At 37.2% G+C, this 24,214-nt stretch overlaps 1 protein-coding gene across 6 annotated transcripts in view; it reads left to right on the plus strand.

The window, feature by feature from the left end:
- Window positions 1-24,214, plus strand: part of RPS6KC1 (ribosomal protein S6 kinase C1) — a 174,739-nt gene that overhangs the window by 128,217 nt on the left and 22,308 nt on the right. For 5 of the 6 annotated variants that reach the window (XR_003522969.1, XR_003522968.1, XM_027610784.1 and 2 more), the window contains 4 exons: window positions 5,310-5,357; window positions 6,599-6,731; window positions 15,942-17,537; window positions 17,809-17,898. Coding sequence is in view for 4 of the 6 variants with exons in the window: in XM_027610784.1 (XP_027466585.1) it covers window positions 5,310-5,357; window positions 6,599-6,731; window positions 15,942-17,537; window positions 17,809-17,898 (1,867 nt within the window). In the remaining 2 variants the exon portion in view is untranslated. The remainder of the gene's footprint in view (window positions 1-5,309; window positions 5,358-6,598; window positions 6,732-15,941; window positions 17,538-17,808; window positions 17,899-24,214) is intronic. The other variant, XM_027610785.1, reaches the window with a different exon arrangement.

The raw sequence follows: 24,214 nt of genomic DNA on the forward strand, positions 1-24,214 counted from the left end.
TAATGACTCCACCAAGAAACTATTAGAACTAATAATGAATTCAGTAGAGTTGCAGGATACAAAATCAATATACAGAAATCTGTTGTATTTCTATACACTAATAACAAACTAGCAGAAAGAGAGATTAAGAAAACAATCTCATTTACAGTTGCATCAAAAAGAATAAAATACCCAGGGATAAATTTAACCAAAGAAGTCAAAGACCTGTACTCTGAAAACTATAAGACAGTGATGAAAGAAATTAAAGATGACACAAATAAATGGAAAGATAGATACACCATGCCCATAGATTACAAAAATTAATACTACCATACTACCGTACTACCCAAAGAAATCTATAGTTTCAATTCAGTCCTTATGAAAATACCAATAGTATATTTCACAGAACTAGAGCAAATAATTATAAAGTGTGTGTGGAATCCCAGAAGACCCCAAATAAAGCAGCCTTGAGAAAGAAGAACAAAACTGGAGGTATCCCCCAATCCCAGGCTTCAAACTATACTTCAAAGCTCTAATAATCAAAATGGTACAGTACTGGCACAAAATAGACAATCACTAGAACAATAGACCAATAGAACACAATAGAGAGCCCAGAAATAAACCTGTGCTTGTATGGTCCCTAAATCTATGACAAAGGAGGCAAGAATATGCAATGGGGAAAAGAAAGTCTCTTCAATAAACGGTGTTGGGAAAAGTGGACAGCTACATGCACAAGAATGAAACTGAACCACTTTCTTACACCATACATGAAAATAAACTCAAAATGGATTTAAAGACCTAAATGTAAGACCTGAAACCATAAAACTCATAAAAGAAAACACAGGTAGTAAATTCTTAGACATCAGCCTTAGCAATATTTTTTTGGATCTGTCTCCTCAGGCAAGGGAAACAAAAATAAAAATAAACAAATGGGACAACATAAAACTAAAAAGCTTATGCATAGAGAAGGAGACCATGAATAAAATGATAAGGCAGCCTACTGAATGGAAGAAGATATTTGCAAATGATATATCTGATAAGGGGTTAATATCCAAAATATATAAGGAACTGATACAGCTCAACACACACACACACACACACACACACACACACACACACAATTCTGATTAAGGAATTGTAGAGGACCTAAGTAGACAATTTTCCCAAGACATACAGGTGGCCAGCAGACATAAGAAAACATGCTCAACGACATTTATCATCATGAAAATGCAAATCAAAACCACAAGGAAGTTTCACCTCATACCAGTTAGAATGGCTAATATCCAAAAGACAAGAATAAGAAGTGTTGGTGAGGATGTGGAGAAAAGGGAACACTCATGTGCTGTTGGGGGAATGTAAATTGGTACATCTACTGTGGAAAACAGCGTGGAGGTTCCTCAGAAAATTAAAAATAGAACTATACGATCCAGTAATTCCATTGCTGGGCATTTACCTGAAGAAAATGGAAACACTAATTCGAGGAGATTCCTTGCACCCTGCATATTTATTGCAACATTGTTTGTGATAACCAAGGTATGGAGGCAACCTACATGTCTGTCTATAGATGAATGGATAAAGAAGATGTGGTGTGTGTACACAAGGGAATATTACTCAGCCACAAAAGGGTGCAGTCTAGCCATTCATGACAACATGGATGGATCTAGAGGGTATTATGCTAATTGAAATAAATCAAACAGAGAAAGACAAATACCATTTGATTTCACTTGTATGTGGAATCCAAAAAGCAAAACAAATGAACAAACAAAAAAATAATAACAGACTCTTAAATAGAGATGCAAACTTGTGCTTGCCAGAGAGGAGGTGTGCTGGGGAGGGGGGGGTATAGGCGGAAGAGGTGAGGGAATTAAGACATACAGACTTCCAGTTACATTATAGGAATAAAAAGAACAGCACGGGGAATATAGTCAATAATATTGTAATAACTTTGTACGGTGACAGATGGCAACTACACTCGTTGTGGTAAGCATTTCATAGTGTATATGATTATTAAATCACTGTGTTGTGTACCTGAAACCAATATAATGTATCAACTGTATTTCAATTAAAAAAAAAATCTGGTCACAAAGGAAAAAAAATATAAATACCTATCTCATTGGATTGTTGAATGCATTATATGATTTAATTCTTTGAAACCCGGCATGGTGCCCAGTATAAAGTAAGCACTTCATTGGAGGTACGGTCTCATGTTTTTAGCTGTTATCTTGACGGAGAATGCTCAAATATAAATCTTTAGTCCCGACTTATTCCTAAACTCTATTTACCTATTGACATCTGTCTTCTAAACATTTACACCTAAATTTGTTCACATGTGTTTATTGAACATTTACCATGGGAACATTTACCAAGACTATTGTTAACTAAACATTATTGCCATCCCCTCACCCCCTTCCCCTCCAGCAACCTTCAGTTTGTTCTGTATACTTAAGAGTCTCTTATGGTTTGCCTCCGTCTCTGTTTTTGTGTTATTTTATTTTTCCTTCCCTTCCCCATGTTCATCAGTTTTGTTTCTTAAATTCCACATCTGAGTGAAATCATATGGTATTTATTTGTCTTTCTCTGACTATGTCAAAGTTCTTTGGACCAGAGGTCTGACATGGGTCACATTGGGCTATAATCAAGGTGCTGGCAGGGCTGTGTTCCTACTGGAGGCTCTGGGGAAGAATACACTTCCAAGTTCATTTAGGTTGTAGGTTGAATTCTTTTCTTTGCAGTTGTAGGACTGAACTCTTCCTTGCTGGCTATCAGCCAAAGACTGGTCTTTGCTTCTAGAAGCTGTCTGCTCCTTCTCAGGCTTCCTGTGAGCTCCCAGAGGCCCATCCCCAATGCTGACATGTAGGCATCTGTATCTTAGCACCAGCAACCATGTATCCCTCTCATACTTAAGATCTCTCTGGTTTCCCCTTCTGCCATATCATTTCTGTGTTGGCACTTCTGGCCAGAGACAGTTCTCTGCTTTTCAGGGTTCATGGGATTTGATTGAGCCCACTCAGATAGTCCAAGATAATCTGTTCTAAGGTCTGCACCTTAATTACATCTGCAAAGTCCTTTTTTGCCAGGAACATAACATATTCATAGGTTCTGGAGATTAAGGTATGAACATCCTTGGCGTCCATTATCCTGCCTACAATATGCCCATAAAAAACTTGAAATCTGGTTGGGAAATAGACACGTGAATAAAAAAATCAAATCGAAGGGATTGGTATTGTATACAGTGGGAGAACAAAGAATGGGGAGAATCAGTGTTACCTGAGCTGAATATGGAAGGATGAGTACTTCTTTGATAAGGGGCTTGTGGGGGACATGTCAGGAGAAGCAGCAATAACAGCCATAGCAATAATAGTAACAAGTGGCTATCCCAAGCACTTTTCTAAGATGACTTCACTGAAATTCTCCAAATGGTAGATCTGTTATTATCTGCCATTATAGCTTCTGCAGATGAAGTTTGAATGTCTTCACTTTCAGAGTAGAAAGACTAAAATGACCGTATCGTGTAGTTGAGAGAATTAACATCTATGGCTAAAGCATAGCACATAGTAAACACTTAGTATATGGTAGGTAAACAGAGTAGAGGGTGGATAGGAGAAATACTTAGGGAGTGGACTTGGTCGCTGGTTATGAGCATAGGGGACGGGAGAATTCATAGTGACTGAGGGAGCTTTTTGGTGGTGGGCGTGTTACAAGGATGGTGGCGTTATTCAGTACTGTAGGAGGAGAAACAGGGTTTGGTTTTATGTCTAGTGGGGAAAGGGCTTTGAGAAGAGGAAGGGGTGAGTTCAGAAGGTATCTTTGGGAATATTCAATGGAATTTAAATGGAGACTTACATTGTGTAGGTCAAACACTTGTAAGAGAGTTCAGAGATGAAGTGGGCACCGTCACTTCAAATTCATCATGTCTAACGTGGAATTTACTGTCTTCTCCTCAGGCTGGTCCCCCATCTTCTCACCATTCTTTCCTTTTCCCAAGCTTGACATCTTTTTTTCATTCCTGACTCTCAGCTCTGGGGAGGGGGAACCCAAAACCCTGTTTACAGTGTTTGCAGGTGTCTGTGATGTAAATACTCCAGACGGGGCCCATTTCAGACAGTGGATGCTTTTGTGCTGCCATGGCAGAGATGAAGAGCTCCAGCAGAGATCGCGTGGGCTGGCAAAGCCTAAAAATCTTTCCTGTCTGGATCTTTATAGAAGAAGTTTGCCAACTTCTGCTGTAGTGTCTCCAAAATAATAAAATAGTAACATGGTAGAATAATTCTCTATCTCTAGTCATTCCTTCTATCCATCAAGATGGGTTGAGGGAGGAGGTAGTCTGAGGGGGCGATGTGTGAGATCATGCATGGGCTTGAGGTAGTTTTTTGGACTTAGGCTGTTTTTCTAAATGAGAGGAGTGATATGATGTAACTTATGTTTTTAAAAGAAAACACTGGCTGGTATTTAGAGAATAGACCATAGGGCAGCAAATAAGGAAGCAGAGAAATCTGTTGGGAGGCCATTGTTATAATCCAGGTAAATCTTTGGATCAGGGTAATAGCTGTGCCAAGTGAGTTTACACTTTGGATACATTTTGAACTTAGAGCTGACAGGATTTGCTGATGGAAAAAGAGGAGCTAGGATGAGTCTTGGATGGAGAAGGAGTACCAAAAGGGGGTCTTAAGTTGGAGCCTGAGTTATTGAGATCACATTATACCATGTTGCTACATAAGGGATTTTAAGAAGAAAATTGAGACTTTAGCAATGCCTGTAAATTTTTTTTTTTACTCCTTCTAAACCATATATGTTCCATGAGGAAAAATTCTTTGTGTGAAGTAATTTTTCCTTTTAAGCAATATATTTTATTTTATTTATTTATTAGAGAGAGAGAGAGAGCGAGAGAGAGCACAGGAGTGGGGGGGTGGGGAGAGACAGAGGCAGAGGGAGAAGCAGACTGCGTACTGGGCAGGGAGCTGACATGAGGCTCGATCCCAGGATCTTGAGATCATGACCTGAGCCGAAGGCAGATGCTTAACCTACTGAGCCAGCCAGGTGCCCCCTAAGCAATATATTTTAAAACAAATCTAGGAAAACATAGAAATGTTTCTAAAATATGGAATTTTTAGAAAAGGAAACTAATAAAACCTACTTTAGGTAAGACTGTTTTAATCCTGTGATTTGGCGGCTTAAAAAAAAAAAAAAACCTATTCAGAAATTAACAGTTTTGGTGGAGTGAGTTTCAGCATTTACCCGCAAACCGTTAAGGTATAGTTTCAAAAACAAAAACGTACAAGTCAGTGTTTCCTTGTACTGTGAATGAATTATTATTCATGTCTTTTATGTAGGTTTTACTTGTAATGGACACAAGGACCGAACAGACATTCATTTTAAAAGTAAGTAGAATTTGTATGTTTAATGAATTTAGGCATTTATTTTCAAATTATGTTTCTGAAAGAAAAAAAATATTTAGTATTTTTTCTGGGTGTTTGGAAGTTCTCTTATGTTTATGGTGATCTATATTTATTTTACTTTCTGTTCTTTTTCACAGTTAATAGCATGCGTTTAAAAAGAGTTTTAGGTTATAGAGTATGGAGGTGATAGTTTGGGTAAGTTGAAGACTCATTCCCTGATATTTAAATAGAGAGTGTGTGCCTTAAACACATCTCTAATACATTTTGTATAATTTGTGAAGATTGCACACAATTGTACCTCTGATTGTGATTATAGCCCTAAAGAGCTGAAATTTTGCCTTTAAGTCTCTGTTTCAGGTATTTGGGAGAGTGTTATCTACATCCCTGGTCCTCTCTTTTTTTCTTTCTTTCTTCTTTTTTTTAATCTAAATTCAATTCTGTTTCTTTATATAACTCATTTCTAACTAAATGAACAAGGAAAGAAAAACCGCTCAATTTTGTAATTTCAAAATTGAAATGGATTGTGACAGTACATATTCTAAAATATCCTAATTTAATAATTTCCATAGCATCTAGAAATAATCAATTTCAGATTAATTTTATATTTCTTTTTCAGATATTTTTTCTTTTATTTACAGCATGGCAATAGGTCACATTGACATATAACTGAAACGAATTTCTTTCTGCATATACTTTATCACTGGCATTTCCCCGGATTTTTAAACCAGGCTTTGACACCAGACACTATAGATACCTTGTTTCTTTGGAGAAGACTTAAAGTAGTCTTTGTACTTTTTTGGCATAAAATTTTCAAATCTCCTGTTTAATCTAGGAATACCTTTTGTGTCTCAGAAATCTGAATGATCTCACAGTGTCTACTGCTTTAAAGATATATATATATATATATGTAAAATAAAACTTAAGAAAAGGTCATAGAGAAATAACTGTGTGTCATCCTGATGACTTAGTTTGAGAGCATCTCTAATAAAAACACTGACCCACGTAATTGATTTTAATGGCAGCCTTGTGGCATCTTCCGTTCTCTGGATTCACGCCAGATGCCATCAGCAGAGCCTCCAGGGACTGAGGGGCATAGAGCAGCAGATGAGTGGTTTCTCTGAAGCCCAGAGTAACTCGGATAGATTAGTTTGGTTGATAAACACAGAGCACAGCAGGCTCCAAAGGCAACTGAGGGTACAACTGACCTTTTTGTTCTCTGTCAGGGTCTAAGGAAAAGCAGTGAATACAGCAGGAACAGAAAGACCATCATCCCCCGCTGTGTGCCCAACATGGTGTGTCTGCACAAGTACATCATTTCTGAGGAGTCCGTATTTCTTGTGCTGCAGCACGCAGAAGGTTAGTTTGTGGTTTAAATTGTTTACAGAGGAAAGAATGTCATCTACTTAGCTTTTCAGTGTCTATAATGCCCTTTTTACTTCTGGCATTGCATGGGCAGATAAAACATATGAAACACATGTAAGAAACTGTTTTCCTCATTCCTCCACTCTCTTTGAGTTGTGAGGGAAAATGAAAACCCAGGTGAACAGCAGATTTCATTTGAACTACAGTAACATTCTTAGATATACATAACTACTTACTTTCCCCTAGAATTGAGCTACTGTGATGAGCACGTTAAGGTGAATGTGTGCTAAAAGAGCTAGGTTTTATTTTAGGCATTTTATTTTGTTCTCTTGTTCTCTGCTAAAAGGATACATTAGTGTTAGATGACGAAAGTAAAAAGCATCCCCTGAAGAATTAATTAATTACCTCATTTTTTAGAATGCATGGGTATTTGCTTAACATTTGACATTACCTAGTTATTCTGATCTGGGTTTTTACGAATACAGCCATTGGCATCACATATGGGTACAAAGCAGAGCCATGGTGCTCTGCCTTCAAACTATTTATGAAATTTCAGCTCATGGTAGAGGGAACAGGTGACAAAAAAATACTATGTTTTGATTTGTTTTTGCCCTTTAACACCTGAATTTAAATAAATAGTCTTTTATTTAGAATGACTGAATACAGCATATAAATATAAATCCACATAGTAAATACTGCCTTTTGGCCTTAAGAGGGGTTTTTAAAATAGTAAAAAAAATTTAAATTATTTTCCATGTTTCATGAAGGTGTTATTTTTATTTTCACATTACTGAGAATAAAGAACTGTTGTGTTTTACTAATAGGTATGACATTTGAATTTAATGCATTTTCCCAGGAAAATGAGTCATTGCTTTGTGGAATGAGGTCTTTTATGATAACTAATGCAAGATTTTTGACGGGGGCAATAAACTATTAATATTGTTTATTATGAAGTACAGCACAAGATAACTACAGATGGAGGGAAGACCTCCATATGTAGTATTTAATAGGAAATTCAGAAGGGGCTCCATGGTCTCTCAGGTATTAAGAGAGTTAATTGCGTGTGTGAATTGGATAACTAATTCACCTTTGTTCAGACATTATAGACAGCTTTTATCTGAGGATACCAGTGCATTACAGACATTATTGAATTAGAGGTCATGTCATCTGATAGCGAAATACAGCCACCTCTGGTGTGGAACAAAATAACTTGCGTAGTAATAATCCATAATAATTTAGAACAAGGTCAGTAGGATGAATGTAATTATAGTCAATATTCTATTACCCAGTGTGGATTATTCATGTTGGAGATTATCTGTGGCAAATTTTCGATTCTAGTTTGCCTCTGCTATTTGCAGCTTCTTCCTGCTCTTTCTCTTCCTTCTCCAGAACACACTTCAGTTTTTCTTCTGCCATCTGCTCACTTTCTCTTATACTCCTTAAAGCTGATATTTCAACTAATTTTACTTTAATACTGAGAAAATTTTTATAATCTATTTGAAAGCCATATGTCTAGATTTAGATTATCTTTACCAAGCTCTTTTTTCCTTTATTGTTGGCCATAGCTGACTTTGAATGGCTACATGATATTGAATTTGTCCTGAATGATTTAAACTTGGTGGGGGAGGATCTCTTTTTGACTGTTGATTTCAGGTGCCTACTGTTTGATTATAAGAAGATTTTTATAACACAAAGATATTAAATTATAGTGCAAATAGGGACTCTAGGTTCATTTAATGTTCTGCAAATTTATTGAGCATGTATTGTGTACTAGACTCTCTCTTTGGTGAACAAGACAGGAAGAGAGCTTTCTGTGACGAGTCAAACAAAACCAAAAAGCACGATAATATGGACTAATAATAGGGACTGCACTGGTTTCTAACACAGCAATCTTTAAAAAAGAATGACTGGGGGACTACTTTAGATGAGGTAGTCAAGGGAGCCTGCTCCAAAAAGGCAACATTTAAGAGAAGTTTTGAATGACAAAAGAAATAACCATTTGGATGTAATTGGGAAGCGCATTCTAGGTACAGGGATCAGTGTAAGAAATCAAAGGCAAAAACAGTATCTGATGAACAAGAAAGGAGACCATTTGGTTGGAGTGTAGTAGGTGAGGGCAGTTGTGGTATATGAGGCTCTTGGGGAAATAGGCAGGAGTCTTGTGCTGCAGGGAAAGGACTTTGGCTTTTATTCAAGTGCATTGGGAAACCATTGGATATCTAAAGCGGTGGCAAGATCTGATTTACGTTTTAAAAAGATCACTCTGGCTGTTGTATAGGGAATGGATTGTAAACAGGCAAGGAAGAGTAAACAAGCAGTGAATAGTCTCGACAAGAGGTGATGATGGCATGGCTTTCTGGTGTTCTAGCCGCAATGCTTTGAGGGTAGACTCAGTGGGACTTGTGATAGATTCTGGGTTAGGGAGAGAAGAATCTAGGTGTATTTTTTGGCTTTAGCTTGAGCAATCAGGTGAACTGTATGATGGGCAGTATGCTATCTTTTACATATTAGTGGTATTTGTTACCTCTGTGAATTAGAAGTTGTGCATATATCATACACACATTACTTTTATATGTGTAAATAGCTATTCCTGAAAAATAAGTGTTGAACAATTGTTTTCTCTAACATGAATGCTTGAATACTTATGATCTGTGGCTTTAGCTTCCTTCTGCTTATAGGACTATTCAAGATTTCACGTAAGTCTCTTGGACTCATTTTCTTTCCATTTTTAATTCATTTAGTCAGAAATATATTGGTGCTTACTGGGATACAGGCTTAGTTCTAACATGGCAGTGAACAAAACTGATGAAGACTTTGTCCACATGGAGCTTACACTGAGAGGCAGAACAGACAGTAAGCAAATACATAAGTAAATATATGTTGGATGGAGATAAATTTTATGGCGAAAAGTTAAATAAAAGATGGGAAAAGGGGATGCCAGAAGGGTGAGGTGGGGCTTACTATTTAAATTAGAGTGGTCACCTCATTAAGGAAGGGGCGTTTGGCCAGTGACCTGAAGGAAGTGAGAGGGGGAGCATTGTGGATATGTGAGGAAAGAGTATCCCATTAAGAGAGAGCAAATGGGCTTGAAGCCAAGAGTGTACTTGGGGTATAAGAAATAGTAAGGGTACTGTGGCTGGAGCAGAATGGGAAGAACCTGGAGGTGGGGAGGCAGGTGGGAAGATCCTCTGTGGTCTTAATAGGCCACTTTAGGAACTTGATTTTATTTTACTATTATTTTTTTTGAGAGCACATGCAGGGTTAGGGGGCAGAGGGAGAGAGAGAGAAGCTCAAGTGGGCTCCATGCCCAGTGTGGAGCTCAGTGAGGGGCTTGATCTCACAACCCTGAGATTGTGACCTGAGCCGAAATCAAGAGTCAGACCCTTAACCGACTGAGCCATTCAGGTGCCCCAAGAACTTGATTTTTACTCAGAGTAGATAGGAAGTGATTGAGGGGTACTGAGCAGAGGAGTGACAAGATAGGGGTCACTCTGGCTGCTTTGTGGAAAAGGTCGTCTAGGAAGGCAAAGGCAAAAGCAGGAGACGAGTTTGGAAGTTTTTGCAGCAATCCAGGTGAAAATAATTGTGGGTTGCACAAAGCGTTAGTGGTAGAGGCGGTGAGAAATGGTCATCTGATTCTGAATCTATTTTGAAGATGGAACTGACATAATTCTGCTCTACATGCCTGCGAGGTTTTTGGCTCACAGAACTGAAAGAATGGAGTTCTTATTTACTAAGATGGGGAAAGCTGTGGGAGGGGTGGATTTAGAGGAAGAAAATCAGTTTTGGACTTGTGAGTTTGAGATGCTTCTGAAATGTCCAGGTGGTGTTGAGTAGGCAGTTGGATATACCAGACAGGATTTTAGGAGAGAGATTGAAAATGTTTATTGTTCCTTTAAATGAATCCCTTATTTTAACTCTGGAGAAGAAAAGGTGAGAAAATAATTGTATTCAGTCCAGGCCACTTGTGTTATTAAAACTTTAAGTTCCTAAGATTAGGGATTATGTCATTTTCATCATCTGTATCCCAACATTTAGCAGAATACTTGGTACATAGAAGTTGTTCAGTGTATAATTGCTGAGTACTGAGTAGGTCAGAGAAAAGGTGAAATGCCTGGGTTAGAAGGAATGCCTGCGAGTGTGCATACACCGGATAGGTGGGGGATGGGAAAGAGTTTTGTCCCAAGTTACTTGGGGACCCAAGGGGTGAAACGATTCTCTTTTTATTAACTATTTTTTTTAAATTATGAAACTAATATATAAGGCAATACATTTGAGCTATATATAGAAGTATATAAAGTAAAAATAAAAATTCTCCCTTCCTAGTCACTTTAATACCCACCCAGTTCTGCTCTCTAGAAATAGGGGAAATTTTCCAGTGTGTATAAACATATACTCCCTACCTGTCAGGTTAAATAAAATGGATCTTACATATTGTTCTATGGCTTGTTTTCTTCCCCCATCTTAACAGTATACCTTGAACAACTTTCCTTCTCAGTACATATAGGTCTGCATTAAGAGAGACCAGTGTAGTGATTAAAAACAAGGATTCTAGAGCCAGACTACGTTAGTTTGTGTGATGTGGGGCAAGGTATTTAGTGTTTTTGTGCCTCCATTTCCTTATCTATAAAATAGGGACGATAATTACCTGCCTCATACAGTTGATGTGAGGATTAAGTAGTTGATATATGTAAAGCACTTGGTGCCTGGTGCCTGGTAAACACTGTGTAAGTATTTGCAAATGTTGCTGTTGTGGTTTTGAATAGAGAATATTTGGTTGTACCGATATTATAATTTATTTAACTACTCCCTTATTAATTGGTGTTTAAATTGTTTCTAGTACTTCTTCCTATATATCTTTGTGTATTTTTGGTTTTCTTGAGAACAATTTATAGCATGAATTTCTTTTTTTTTTTTTTAAGTTTTTATTTATTCATTTGACAGAGAGAGACACAGTGAGAGAGGGAACACAAGCAGGGGGAGTGGGAGAGGGAGAAGCAGGCTTCCCGGCCAAGTGGGGAGCCCGATGCGGGGCTCGATCCCAGGACCCTGGGATCATGACCCGAGCCGAAGGCAGACGCCTAACGACTGAGCCACCCAGGTACCCCTATAGCATGAATTTCTTGACGTAGAATTGGTGGTTCAAAAAATGATTTTGATCATTGTTCTGAGAGTATTTTATCGTACATATTAAAGTCAAGTCCTAATTCTGGTCAAGCAAATTTAACAAATATTCTTTGCAATCTTTCAGAAAAACCAATAAATTAAAATTTAATGAGACAGTTTTTACTAAACTTTATTAATTGCTAATTTCATAGCTTAAAATGGCTAATATCTCCAAGTTTTATATGCTTCAGTGAGGCTTACAAAGGTGTCATTTATATTTCTAAAGCGTTAAAAATTGTAAATACGTTAGGTATTTTTTTTTATGTTATGTATTTTCTACTTATATTTTGAGATTTAGCAGTAACAGGGTTTTTTAAGGATAACATTTTTTTTTAAAGATTTTATTTATTTATTTGACAGATAGCACAAGTAGGTAGAGTGGCAGGCAGAGGGAGAGGGAGAAGCAGGCTCTCTGCTGAGCAGGGAGCCGGATGTGGGGCTCGATCCCAGGACCCCAAGATCATGACCTGAGCCGAAGGCAGCTGCTTAACTGACTGAGCCACCCAGGCGCCCCAAGGATAATATTTTTAATGTTACAATAATAATGTTGATATTTGTGTAAATTTATCTGTTAGGCCTGATCTTAATTCAGTAGAAAGTAAAACACGCTCAGCTTTTGTGGGTGAGAAATTTCAAAGGAAATAATGTGTTCTTGTAAGTTTTGTGATTTTCATGATTTTGTAATTGGAAGAAAGTATGGGATAGGACCAAAATTTTGTTTCCATAGTTCCATATCAAACATTAAATATAACTGGGCACCCAGCAAAGAATGGAAAAGGGCTAAAACGGTTTCATTCTCTCTTGAAAAATGCAGTTTTTTTTTTTTTTTAAAGATTTTATTTATTTATTTGACAGAGAGAGACACAGCGAGAGAGGGAACACTAGCAGGGGGCGTGGGATGTGGGGCTCAATCCCAGGACCCCGGGATCATGACCCGAGCCAAAGGCAGACGCTTAACGACTGAGCCACCCAGGTGCCCAGAAAAATGCAGTTTTTTTACAACTCACTTTAGGGTATTTGTTTAGGTTAGGAACAAATGTCATAAAGAAAGTGCCAATCATCACATTTAAAAATTCTATGTAATAATGAGAAGAATGGAATTTAAGGGAGATGCCATATTTGACTAATCAAATTGGTCAGCTTGCTAACATCCAGTAAAGGCAAGTTGCTATGAAGGTGGCATTAATACACATTGCTTATAGGAGTGGATTCTGGTACAGCCTTTCTGTAAAGCAGTTTCACAACATGTATCAGAAGCATTAAGCATATTCATGCTTTTTGATCTAGTCTTTTCATTTCTGGGATTCTGTCCTGACGAAATTATCAGGGATGTCAAGTACTTCCATGTAAAAAGTACATATTATTTTAATAGTAAAAGATTGGAAACAATGTAAATGTCCAGCAATAGATGAACATTTAAATACCTCATAATATCTATCACATGGATATGCTATATAGCCATCGAAGTTCATAGTCTCATGAAAATTAGAAAATGTTTATGATGTGATGTTAGTCACAAATAAAACATCTGAAAAAAATGTACAAATAGTTAATAGTGCTTTTTAAAAAAGATTTATCCATTTATTTGAGAGAGAGGGAAGATTAATTGGGTAGCAGTTAGTATTACAGATTGATACAGAAAGCAGTTAGTTAAAGCAGGGATCTAGTTGTAGCTTTAAAGTTATTCCAAGAAGCAGACTGGCCAAAGGAATCAGTAGAAGAGGAAGACTCCATGAAACATTATAGACATATCCTACAGGACTTGGAAACTTGCCCAAAAGAACAAGGGCGAAAAAATAAGCTTGGTCCAAAGCTTTTTTGCCAGAGTGGCTTGGAGGTCAGAAAGAGGAAGTGATCTGGGGGGGGTGGGGGTGGGGGAGAAAGAATTGAAGCACATTGAATTTTCGATTTTAGCAGTTCATCCAGGTGAAATTGGCCTAAGAATGAATGAAACTTTTCTTAGAACTTTACTGGCTACCGTTTCTTGCTATTATTAGAACTTTGCAACTGCAAAGACTGTCTACTTTGTGTTGGCACATCTCATTCTGATGAGTTATTGCAGCACTGACTGAGTGCCTGTTGTGTCCTGCACACTGTTTAGACAGTAGATAGAAAGATGGAAATGACGGTCCTTTCTTCACAGTAGTCCCCATCTAGGAGAATAGAAAACAAAACATGTTGTTTCAGTTGGATTGCATACAAGAACCCCAGCTCCAGGTTCAGGCTTTATTGTTAGTGTGCCACAACAGACGTATTTGTGATAAAAGGAATGTGGCTATTGTTGTCAAATGACGAAAAAAAGATGGAATCAATGCATAGCTTCTTTTGTGAGTTTCAAGGCTATATATGAACCTTAAATTTTATTTGAATATGGGGGAATATGAAATGCTAAGTATAATCTAATGAGGACAGAAAGTTAGCTAAGAAAAATGAGAGGGGAAAAGTTAAACACCATAATGTCCAATACTACTAATTATTATCAAAATGGGAGAAAACTGTTAACTGGGTCACAGGGAGAGGAGATGTCTGAGTATCTTAGGATTAACATTATGACAGCTACCCTTTATTATATATTTACTTTATAGTGGACACAGTACGGGGCGGGGGGGGCTTTATGTATTTACTGAGTTCCTCTAAATGAAATGAAATGCCAAGTACAAAAAGATTTTTTTGGATGCTTCCACTGACCTTTTTGTACATATAATTGACTGTCGGAGATTATTTCTCTTAAGATTGTTACCCTTGGTATAGGATGCTTAATAAAGACATTAAAAATGTGCTGGAAAAAAAAATTGCCTTCTTCATATTAATTGAGGGATTCATTTTTAACACATTATTTCCCATTTTTGGAAGCTACAGTTATATCTTCACAGAGGATGCATCTGTAATTATTGTTTGTAAGATTTTTAGATCAGATTTAACTTCTTCTTATAATAGAGTAAAGCTTTGGTAGGTTTTTGATACTTAGAGTTATTTATTCAAAGATTCTAGTGAGCAAAACAGGTTGAGTTCTTAATGGTTAAAATAACACAAAAGAAAAACAAAGTGAAATAACTAACAAGTATTGCTGGTAAAACATCAGATTCCTTTGATTTCTTTGAAATTGATTTTTATGATTTTACTTTTCTGTAGGTTTCTTGTATATATCAGAACACAAAACTGGAATTACAATAGCCAGCCTCATTAACGGCTGCCCAATTGATTTTCCTCAGTTGCTTTACTAGGTCTTATTATACCATATCTGATGTATATGGGGGGGAATGGGAAAAATGTTATTAATATGTATTTTACAATGGCGTAATTATATACCAGATGCCATATCTCCCCTCTAGTCTTGGACTGGGCATTTTCTTTCTTTCTTTTTTTTTTTTTTAAAGATTTTATTTATTTATTTGACAGAGAGAGACACAGTGAGAGAGTGAACACAAGCAGGGGGAGTGGGAGAGGGAGAAGCAGGCTTCCTGCTGAGCAGGGAGCCTGATGCAGGGCTCGATCCCAGGACCCTGGGATCATGACCTGAGCTGAAGGCAGATGCTTAACCCCTGAGCCACCCAGGTGCCCTGGATTGGGCATTTCCAAAATGGAATAATATTGTTGATTTTTGCCCCCTATAGTATATACAATTTTAAGCAACACTTATTTATGTATTTCCACTTGGCCAAGGGACCATGCTTCAAAAAATCATTACATAAATAGCTCAGAACATAATCAGATGTTTCAACAGCTAAATCATATTTAAAGCAGTGTTCCAGCTGTGGGATTTCATATTAGTATTTGTTAAACTAATTTCAAAGGGAGAAATAGGTTGTCATTTAAAAGATAATTGGTATCAGGAGATATGTTTAGAACTATACTCAGCAGTCAGCAATAACAAAATATTTAATTAAAATGCTTGTTTTATAGCATACTTGATATTAATGGGTATCATTGACTTGCTTTTGGTTGATTATTAGAATACTCTTTGTTTTTCTAAGGGCTTCAATAAGTAACCATTATTTTGGGGATCTTAAAAATTTTTTTGGTTATACTTGTTCACAGGTGGCAAACTCTGGTCATATATCAGTAAATTTCTAAACAGAAGCCCTGAAGAAAGCTTTGACATCGGGGAAGTGAAAAAATCCACACTTACTAAAGTTCACCGGCAACAGCCAACTTCTAGTCCTCAGGACAGTGGCAGCTTTGAATCCAGAGGAAGTGATGGTGGAGCCATGCTTAAAGTCCTGCCTTTGAAGACTAGTCTTACTCCAAGCTCTCAAGATGATAGTAACCAAGACGAAGAAGGCCAAGATAGCTCTCCCAAATGGCCAGATTCTGGCTCAAGTTCAGAAGAAGAATGTACTACTAGTTATTTGACATTATGCAATGAATATGGGCAAGAAAAGATTGAACCAGGGTCATTGAATGAGGAGCCTTTCCTGAAGATTGGAGGGAGTGGTGTTGATACCAGAGTCATTGGAAGCTTCCCAGCACACCTTGCTGCTGACCGTGACAGCCCCAGCACCGAGCACATAGCTCAGGAGCTGCAGTTCTTCGCTGGAGATGATGATGTAGAAGCAGTTAGTTCGCCAAGAACATCAGATTCCCTTAGTAGATCGAAAAACAGCCCCATGGAATTCTTTAGGATAGACAGTAAGGATAGCACTAGTGAACTGCTAGGCCTTGATTTTGGAGAAAAATTGTATAGTCTAAAGTCAGAGCCTTTGAAACCATTTTTCGCTCTTCCAGATGGAGACGGCACTTCCAGGAGTTTCAATGGTAGTGAAAGCAAGGTAGAGTTTATAGCTCAGGACACCATTAGCAGGGGCTCAGATGACTCTGTCCCAGTCATTTCTTTTAAAGATGCTGCTTTCGATGATGTCATTGGCACTGATGAAGGAAGGCCTGATCTTCTTGTAAATCTACCTGGTGAACTGGAGCCAACCAAAGATGGTGCCGCAGTGGGACCTACTAAGTTTACACAGACTAATATAGGCATAATTGAAAGTAAACTGTTGGAAGCCCCCGATGTTTTATGCCTTCGGCTTAGTACTGAACAATGCCAATCAAGGGAAGAACAAGGCACAGAGGAATTGAGTGATCCCTCTAGACCTAGATCCCCGAGTATAGCAGAGAAACACAATGCACGGGGGGATCTTGGGATGTTATTTGTAGCAGCTGCTGATCATAGTAGTTCAGGAGACGTGTCTTTGTTACACAGCTCTGATTCGAAGTTCCAAGGACTTGGAGTGGGGGAGTCGGCAGTAACTGCAAACAGCACAGAAGAAAGCTTATTCCATATTTCTAACCCACTCTTAGGTGCTAATGAATATAATGTAAACACAGACACTTTAAAAACTGAAGAAGTATTGCTGTTTACAGATCAAACTGAGGATTTGCCTAAAGAGGAACTGACTTTATTTCAGAGACACCCAGAGACTAAGGGAGAGAGTGGATTAGCACTAGAAGGAGACAAGGAAATACATCAGATTTTTGAGGACCTTGATAAAAAATTAGCACTAAACTCCAGGTTTTATATCCCCGAGGGCTGCATTCAAAGATGGGCAGCTGAAATGGTGGTAGCCCTTGATGCTTTACATAGAGAGGGAATTGTGTGCCGCGATTTGAACCCAAACAACATCTTATTGAATGATAGAGGTCAGGAACTTTTGCAAATGCATTTCTTTTTATTCGCTGTTGCTTCCAATTAACTGAGTAGGCGTTTTATCTTGTAATTAGTATCTTCATTTCCTGTCTAGAGCTTCATTATCAGTGCGGCAAATTCACCCCCAGTAATAGCTTCTAGTACTTAATGATGCCATTATTCTTAATGATACTGTTTTTAGCTACAAAAGGAGTAATTACAGTTCACTTCTGCAGAAAATGGAAGAGAAAAATGTTTTGATTTCTCCTGTCGTTTTGTTTTTAGGACACATTCAGCTAACGTATTTTAGCAGGTGGAGTGAGGTTGAAGATTCCTGTGACAGCGATGCCATAGAGAGAATGTACTGTGCCCCAGGTTAGAGCAATCTCCTAAAATGGTTCACTTGAAAAACTAGTTCAGCAGCTCTCTTTTCTTTACAGAAGTTGTGGTTTTCACTCACAGTTCACATACATGTTGGCTTTGAGTATCTCTTTAATCCTTCAAAAAAGAAAATTTGGGGATTAAATCATTGTATATTGGTTTATCTACCCAATAGAGGTGTGTGTGTGTGTGTGTGTGTGTGTGTGTGTGTGTGTGTGTGTGTGTGTGTGTGTGTGTGTGTGTGTGTGTGTGTTTAAACAGGTTTGGACTTCTTTTAGAACTGACAGTGAATTCTGTCTTAGAAATGTCATAACTTCTTAGTGTTTAGAAGGACCTTTAAATACCCCGAACCTCTTTAAATGGATGGTTTTATTAAGATAGGAGAGGGAGTTGACAAAAGAGGTAAAATTCCTAAGGATAAAAATGGATAAAATGAGGAATTTAAAAAAATGCAATATTGTGATTTCATTGATAAGCCAAGCTGGCATTGGAGAGCAGATTTCAGAGTTCTTTCTATATCTGAGACATTTTAGGAAGCATGTTCTTGGCTTAAATTAGCCAGTTTAGCCAAATATTTGACACAACAGGTTTTTCTTGCTCTTACTGTATTGTCTTTGTTTTTTTAAGAATTAGAGATATATTTCTGGGGTGTGTTAGATCCTTTGCTGATAATTACAGGTCATTTAAACATCTGAATTGGGTTTGAGTTAGTGTGTCTCTGTCAGTGCAGATGGGGCTATATTTGAATCCAAAATTCGTTCACCTTTTGCCTAGCTTTCAGCCTCTTTGGATGGTCAAAGTTGCTTCACTTGTCACCCCACTGGCTTTCAAAGGAGGTTCAAGCTGATTATGTTGACATGATCTGCTTAGTTGTTGATTAAAACAGTATTTAATGCTCCTAGCTAACCAGTGTATTATTGATACTAACATTGCTTCCCTGCATGATGGGAAATGATTATAATTAAGATTGAAAGAGCTATATTGCTTTTAGTTACAACCTTCATTGTTAAGAATTATTTCTGTATTGGGGAATAGCGAAGTTTTTCAACCTGCGAAGCAAATGTCCTAAAACTATTTCCTGAAAACAATGATTTGGATTTTTTTTTCTTACTGTTGTACCTTTTCCTTTCCACTTCCTTCCCTCAAATTAGGGGTGTTTGATTTTGTTTCTTCCTAGGGGCAATATATTGAGCATGCCTACATTTTTTGTTTCTCTCAAGTAGATAATATTATGCTGTTTTTTGAAGCCTTATTAGTATGATTTAGTTAATGGGATAACAAAAATAATTTCATAATACAATCACTTTATTATGGTTATCTGGTTCTTTTTTTTTATACTCTCCCCCTTTTCTAATTTTATAAATAACATTTTAGGTACCAGTGTACATAAGAACATATATTAATTGTAATGAATTTGGAGGTTTTAGGATCAAAATTAAATCTGGGAGTTCTTTGCAATGAAACCTCTTAAATCCAGAAGTGAAGTGCAGTATAAACCTCACATCAAAACCAAATGTTTATGAGACATTGTTTAATGTTTATAACTGACTCCTTATTTCCTATTTTTTATTTTCATTCTCTTATCAAAAACTATAGCGTCATCCTTTGGCAGTCTAGCAGATTGACATCCTGAGAATTTTAATATATGTAGAACAAAGCTATACTACATTCATCAACAAAATTATACTTTTAATTTTGTGTACTGAAATACTGAGTTTAATCCAGATCAGTTTCCATATTTTCCTTTTTAAGCCTTTCCCCGGAAATCACAGTTCTCATAGTTTACCAGCAGGTGGCAGTCTACCATTAATGGATTTTTGCTGTCATCTTCCAGATTGCCCTTCACTAACATTTGAAAAAAGCTGTCATCTGAAGGGCTTTGTTTTAATTATTTGCATGACAGAATTGTATTTTCAAACTTTGTGAGTTGCAAAAGTGTTCTAGCATTATGGCATGCATTGAACAATGTGGGAAGTCTCTTCTATTCTTTGGGCCTATTAATATGTTTTATCAATGGGGGAAAAACAAAACCAGGAATGGCCTTCACCGAAAAGTAAAGCTAGTGGTGTAATGTAGATGATCATAAACCCAGAGAGTTACAGAACTCAGTTAAGTCCATGTTCTCCTGCCCCTCGCTTATAATGCAAGGGGAATTGGGACAAAAAATTGTAAATTAGTGTTTGTTTCAAAAGTGAACAGCAGTGCTACTGATAAAAACTGTAAGTAGGCTTTCCTCCTCTTCTCAAATGGTGGGAGCAGTGCTAATATGCTAATATTTCAATGCCTAAAAGTCACACATGGAGACAGAGAGTACTTACTCTCTTTTGGTCTGCCCTTAGAAACACTACAGGGTTGCAGTCATTCTCTCCCACATCCCCTCTGCCTTTCCGTTTTCCAATTCTAACCTTAGTATTATTGTCCAAGTAGCTCTAAAGCATGTTAAGCAGCTGATGTTTGGTTAGAAAGTAAAGTTGTCATAAGATTATGATGAGAACGATCCACTTCTGTTTAAACAACATGCAACCTCTACCCCGACCCCTCCTCCCTCCTGGGAATCCTTATCACATATTTGTCCTAAAAACATAATCCACCTGCCCTGTACTTTGTAATATCAGCAGTGTATCTTTTCATCTTGTGGGTGATGTGCCTTTATATTTTGAGAAAAATTTCCAGTAACAGATTCGATTTACATGGACAGAAACTTGAGCACATGCCAAACTAGCAGGGGGGCCATTATTCTGCTCTATAAATAAGTTTAAAAAAGAAACAACACACACACAGAAACCTGTGAATCAACATGTTTTGGTCTAATTGAGGGGAAAAGCAAGATAGATAAATTTTGAAATGCAAATGATCACCTTCTGTTATTGAAGTATAGTTTCTGCCAACTTTGAGATCTCAGATTTTAAAAAGTCAGAGTCATTTCAACAATGTATACTACCAAGGATATCTGATGTTTACAAGTTTCTACAACAACACGAAGAACTTTCTTAAAAAGTTGCCACTTTTTTATATTAAAGAAAACAAGTCCAATAACAAAAAGACAAAACCCATGGAGCTTTCTCTGTCTACATCTGTGAAAAAGCCAGCAAATAAATGGCTGCAGCTGCAGGCCGATCAAGAGGGTCTTGAGAATACGAATTCACTGATCAAACCCAGCCCTGTTTTCAAAGTAGAAGCCATTCCTTTTAGGTTCACTTTGTATCCTTAGATTATCTAGGATGATTCTCTAGAAAGGTTTTATTTTAAATAAACATCATTCATGGTAAATGGGCTCCTTTCATACCAGAGAAACACAGGACAGAGTTCAGGAAGAGAAAGAGCAAAGAAATAGATCCCAAAGTGGGAATAGATTGTATAGCAAGTGACAATATAAACATAACACTGTCTAGTTTCCATATTAGGAAACTTTTAGATACTTTCTATTAAGAGACTTTTAGACGGGTCATCCTATTTTTTGTTGTGAGAGGTTATAGAATAAAAACTGGAGTAAATTGATTATTCTTCTCTAGAGGACTTCCTTGTAGTTACTCTGATTTTATTTCTGTATTTGTGTACACATACACACACATAGAGGATTTTACGTGCTATATCATCATAAGTGTTAGTCTGTCATAACATAGAATACATTTTTGTTACAGCATTTTAAGTATAAAGAAAATAAAGTGTCAAAGTATTTTTTTATCAGTATTTTTTTCTTAACAGTCTTCATCATAAAAAAAGCAGCTAGAAAACAGAACCTCTAATAGTAAGCATATAAAATACAGAAGACTATATTTGAAAGTTTAATATGCAATCTAAGGCAAGTGAGTAAAATTGTTTATATGTTCGTTATTATGCTAATATAATCACTTCAGTTTCTTGTTCTGGTCTTCACAAGTTGATATGGTATCCTATCACTGTGTGTCCTTCACCTTTATTTTCTACTCCATTATGAGCCTTTATAAATGCTTGAAATTTACATTGATATTTCTTGTTGAATACTTTTCAGACTTGAGAATTTATAGGTGAATATGTGTGTAAATTGAAGAAGTCCAAACTGCTTTTTACTGCAGCCCAATCTCCACGCTCCCGGATGTCAGATGACAGCTTTGCTTCCTCTCTTGGGCGATTTCACACTTGGAAACAGCTCACAGCTGACAGTGAAAAGTGAAACATAGAAAAATCATGCTGAAAACTATCTGCAAAATTCAGTTTTAGAGCATGACGTTTATTTACTACCACCCTTTGCTCTTCTAGCCTGATGTTATCAAATAGTCCATGAATATATTTTTTGAGGGTAGTCTCCTCTGCCCTTTTTCATAAATGTGTCTTACATATTACTTGTTGCCTTTTTAAGCATGGTGCTCCATGTGATAGTTATGTATTTGATACTTAGATCTAGGACTCAGACCATGGATGGTTTAAAATATCATGAGGCCATCATAAGTTTAAGATTTAGAATCATAAGGTAGAATTAAGAATGACCAACCTTCAATATTTGTCCCACATCAGCCATTAACTCATCGCATGGCCCTGGGCTTGTTGTTTAAAGACTTTGTAGACCTAAATTTACCACTAATAAAACAGATTTGTTGAGTATAAAAAAGATCGCAGATATCAAATCACCTAATATCCTTCTTACACAAAATATAGTCAGAATTCAAGTTCATTTTATTAAGGCAAGAATTTTTTCCCCCAAGGATAAATACTGATTTCTCGTCTAATATTAGTAGGGTGAAAAGAATTATTTCACTTGAGGACTTTCTAAGTGTGTGTGTGCGTGAGGGCACAAGTAGGCAGAGTTGCAGGCAGACGGAGAGGGAGAAACAATCTCCCCAGTGAACAGAGAGCCCAATGCGGGGCCTGATCCTAGGACTCTGGGATCATGACCTGAGCCGAATGCAGATGACACTTAACTAACGAGCCACCCAGGCGCCCCTCTGAGTATATATATATATTTTTTTATAAGATTTTTATTTGTTTATTTATTTATTTATTTATTTATTTATTTATTAGCAAGAGAGAGAGAGAGAGAGAGAGAAAGAGCATGAGAGGGGAGAGGGTGAGAGGGAGAAGCAGGCTCCCTGCTGAGCTGGGAGCCCGATGTGGGACTCTATCCCGGGACTCTGGGATCATGTTGCTTAACCAACTGAGCCACCCAGGCGCCCCTCTAAGTATATATTTTTACTCATTTATAGAGTATTTGCATAATATATATGATGTAGAGATGAGGATTTATGGATAGTATTTTCATTTGGAGGAGAAAAGCCAAGACACCTTTTGAGTAGGGCAAAATTTAATTGCCAAGATTCTCAACAAACAAAATTGTTTAAGGAAGAAAGAATCATTTTGCATATGAGAATTTTGGGGTCCTGGGTAACTTCACCAAACATGAAGGAATGCAAAGTTGAGAGAGAAACCAAATGAATATAGATGTATATTTTGAAATAATAATGATATAACCAGGAAATATGGGTATATCTCTGGTGTAGGCTTTAAAATTTTTTTCCCCCAAAGGAGAAAGAAGAAAAAGGCAAGAGGGAGCTATAGAAATAATTTTTAAAAGAGTAAAATATTTGTGGTTAATATTTAAACATTATCTTTCAAACGCTAACTCTTCTGTTTGATTTACCCTTAAGCAAAACTTCACCAGTAACTCTCTTGTACATAGAAGATGTATAATTTTTTCCTTGAACGATTAGCAAGTACTTTTAATCCTTTGCCTTTAGTTCTTATTGTCATAAAGACCAAATCTGTATCTTCTTTGGGAGAACCAGTAGCTTTTTAAGTTTGCCATAGAATAGTGAAAATTTTACACTGATGAAAATTCTCTGATGTACTTCACCCCTGTATATTGATGAAACTTGTGCCATGAGTATAGAGTCATATTAAGATAAACAAAAAAAGCTTCCAGTCAACCCAAATCTTACCTTGTCCAGGCAAGCCCTTCCTTATGGAAAGATTAAAGAGTTGCTTTATACTGGTTTGAAGGTCTGGAACCTTGGGATCCATCCCTAGATAGGATGTATCTTGGATCTCTCACAAATCCCCCATTGATGGGCCAGTCACCTTCACCTCTGCGTTAAGGTCACTCCATGTTGAAATAGACCCATTCTGAAATCATACTTCTCATCAGGACAAAATGTGATTTGTCTCCACTGATGGGAATGAGGCAGAGTAATGGCAAAGTGTTCCATCCTTGTGATTTGGCTCCTTAGTGAATCACACATTAGCTCTTCTCAGGAGAAGAAATTCTTTGGCCATTAGAATTAGAGAATTTTTAAGTCAGTTAATAATGTTTTCATACAGAAGAGGTTGAAATACAAGA

The sequence above is a fragment of the Zalophus californianus genome, chromosome 10 (genome assembly GCF_009762305.2).
Source record: "Zalophus californianus isolate mZalCal1 chromosome 10, mZalCal1.pri.v2, whole genome shotgun sequence".
In the NCBI taxonomy this organism is placed as follows: domain Eukaryota; kingdom Metazoa; phylum Chordata; class Mammalia; order Carnivora; family Otariidae; genus Zalophus; species Zalophus californianus.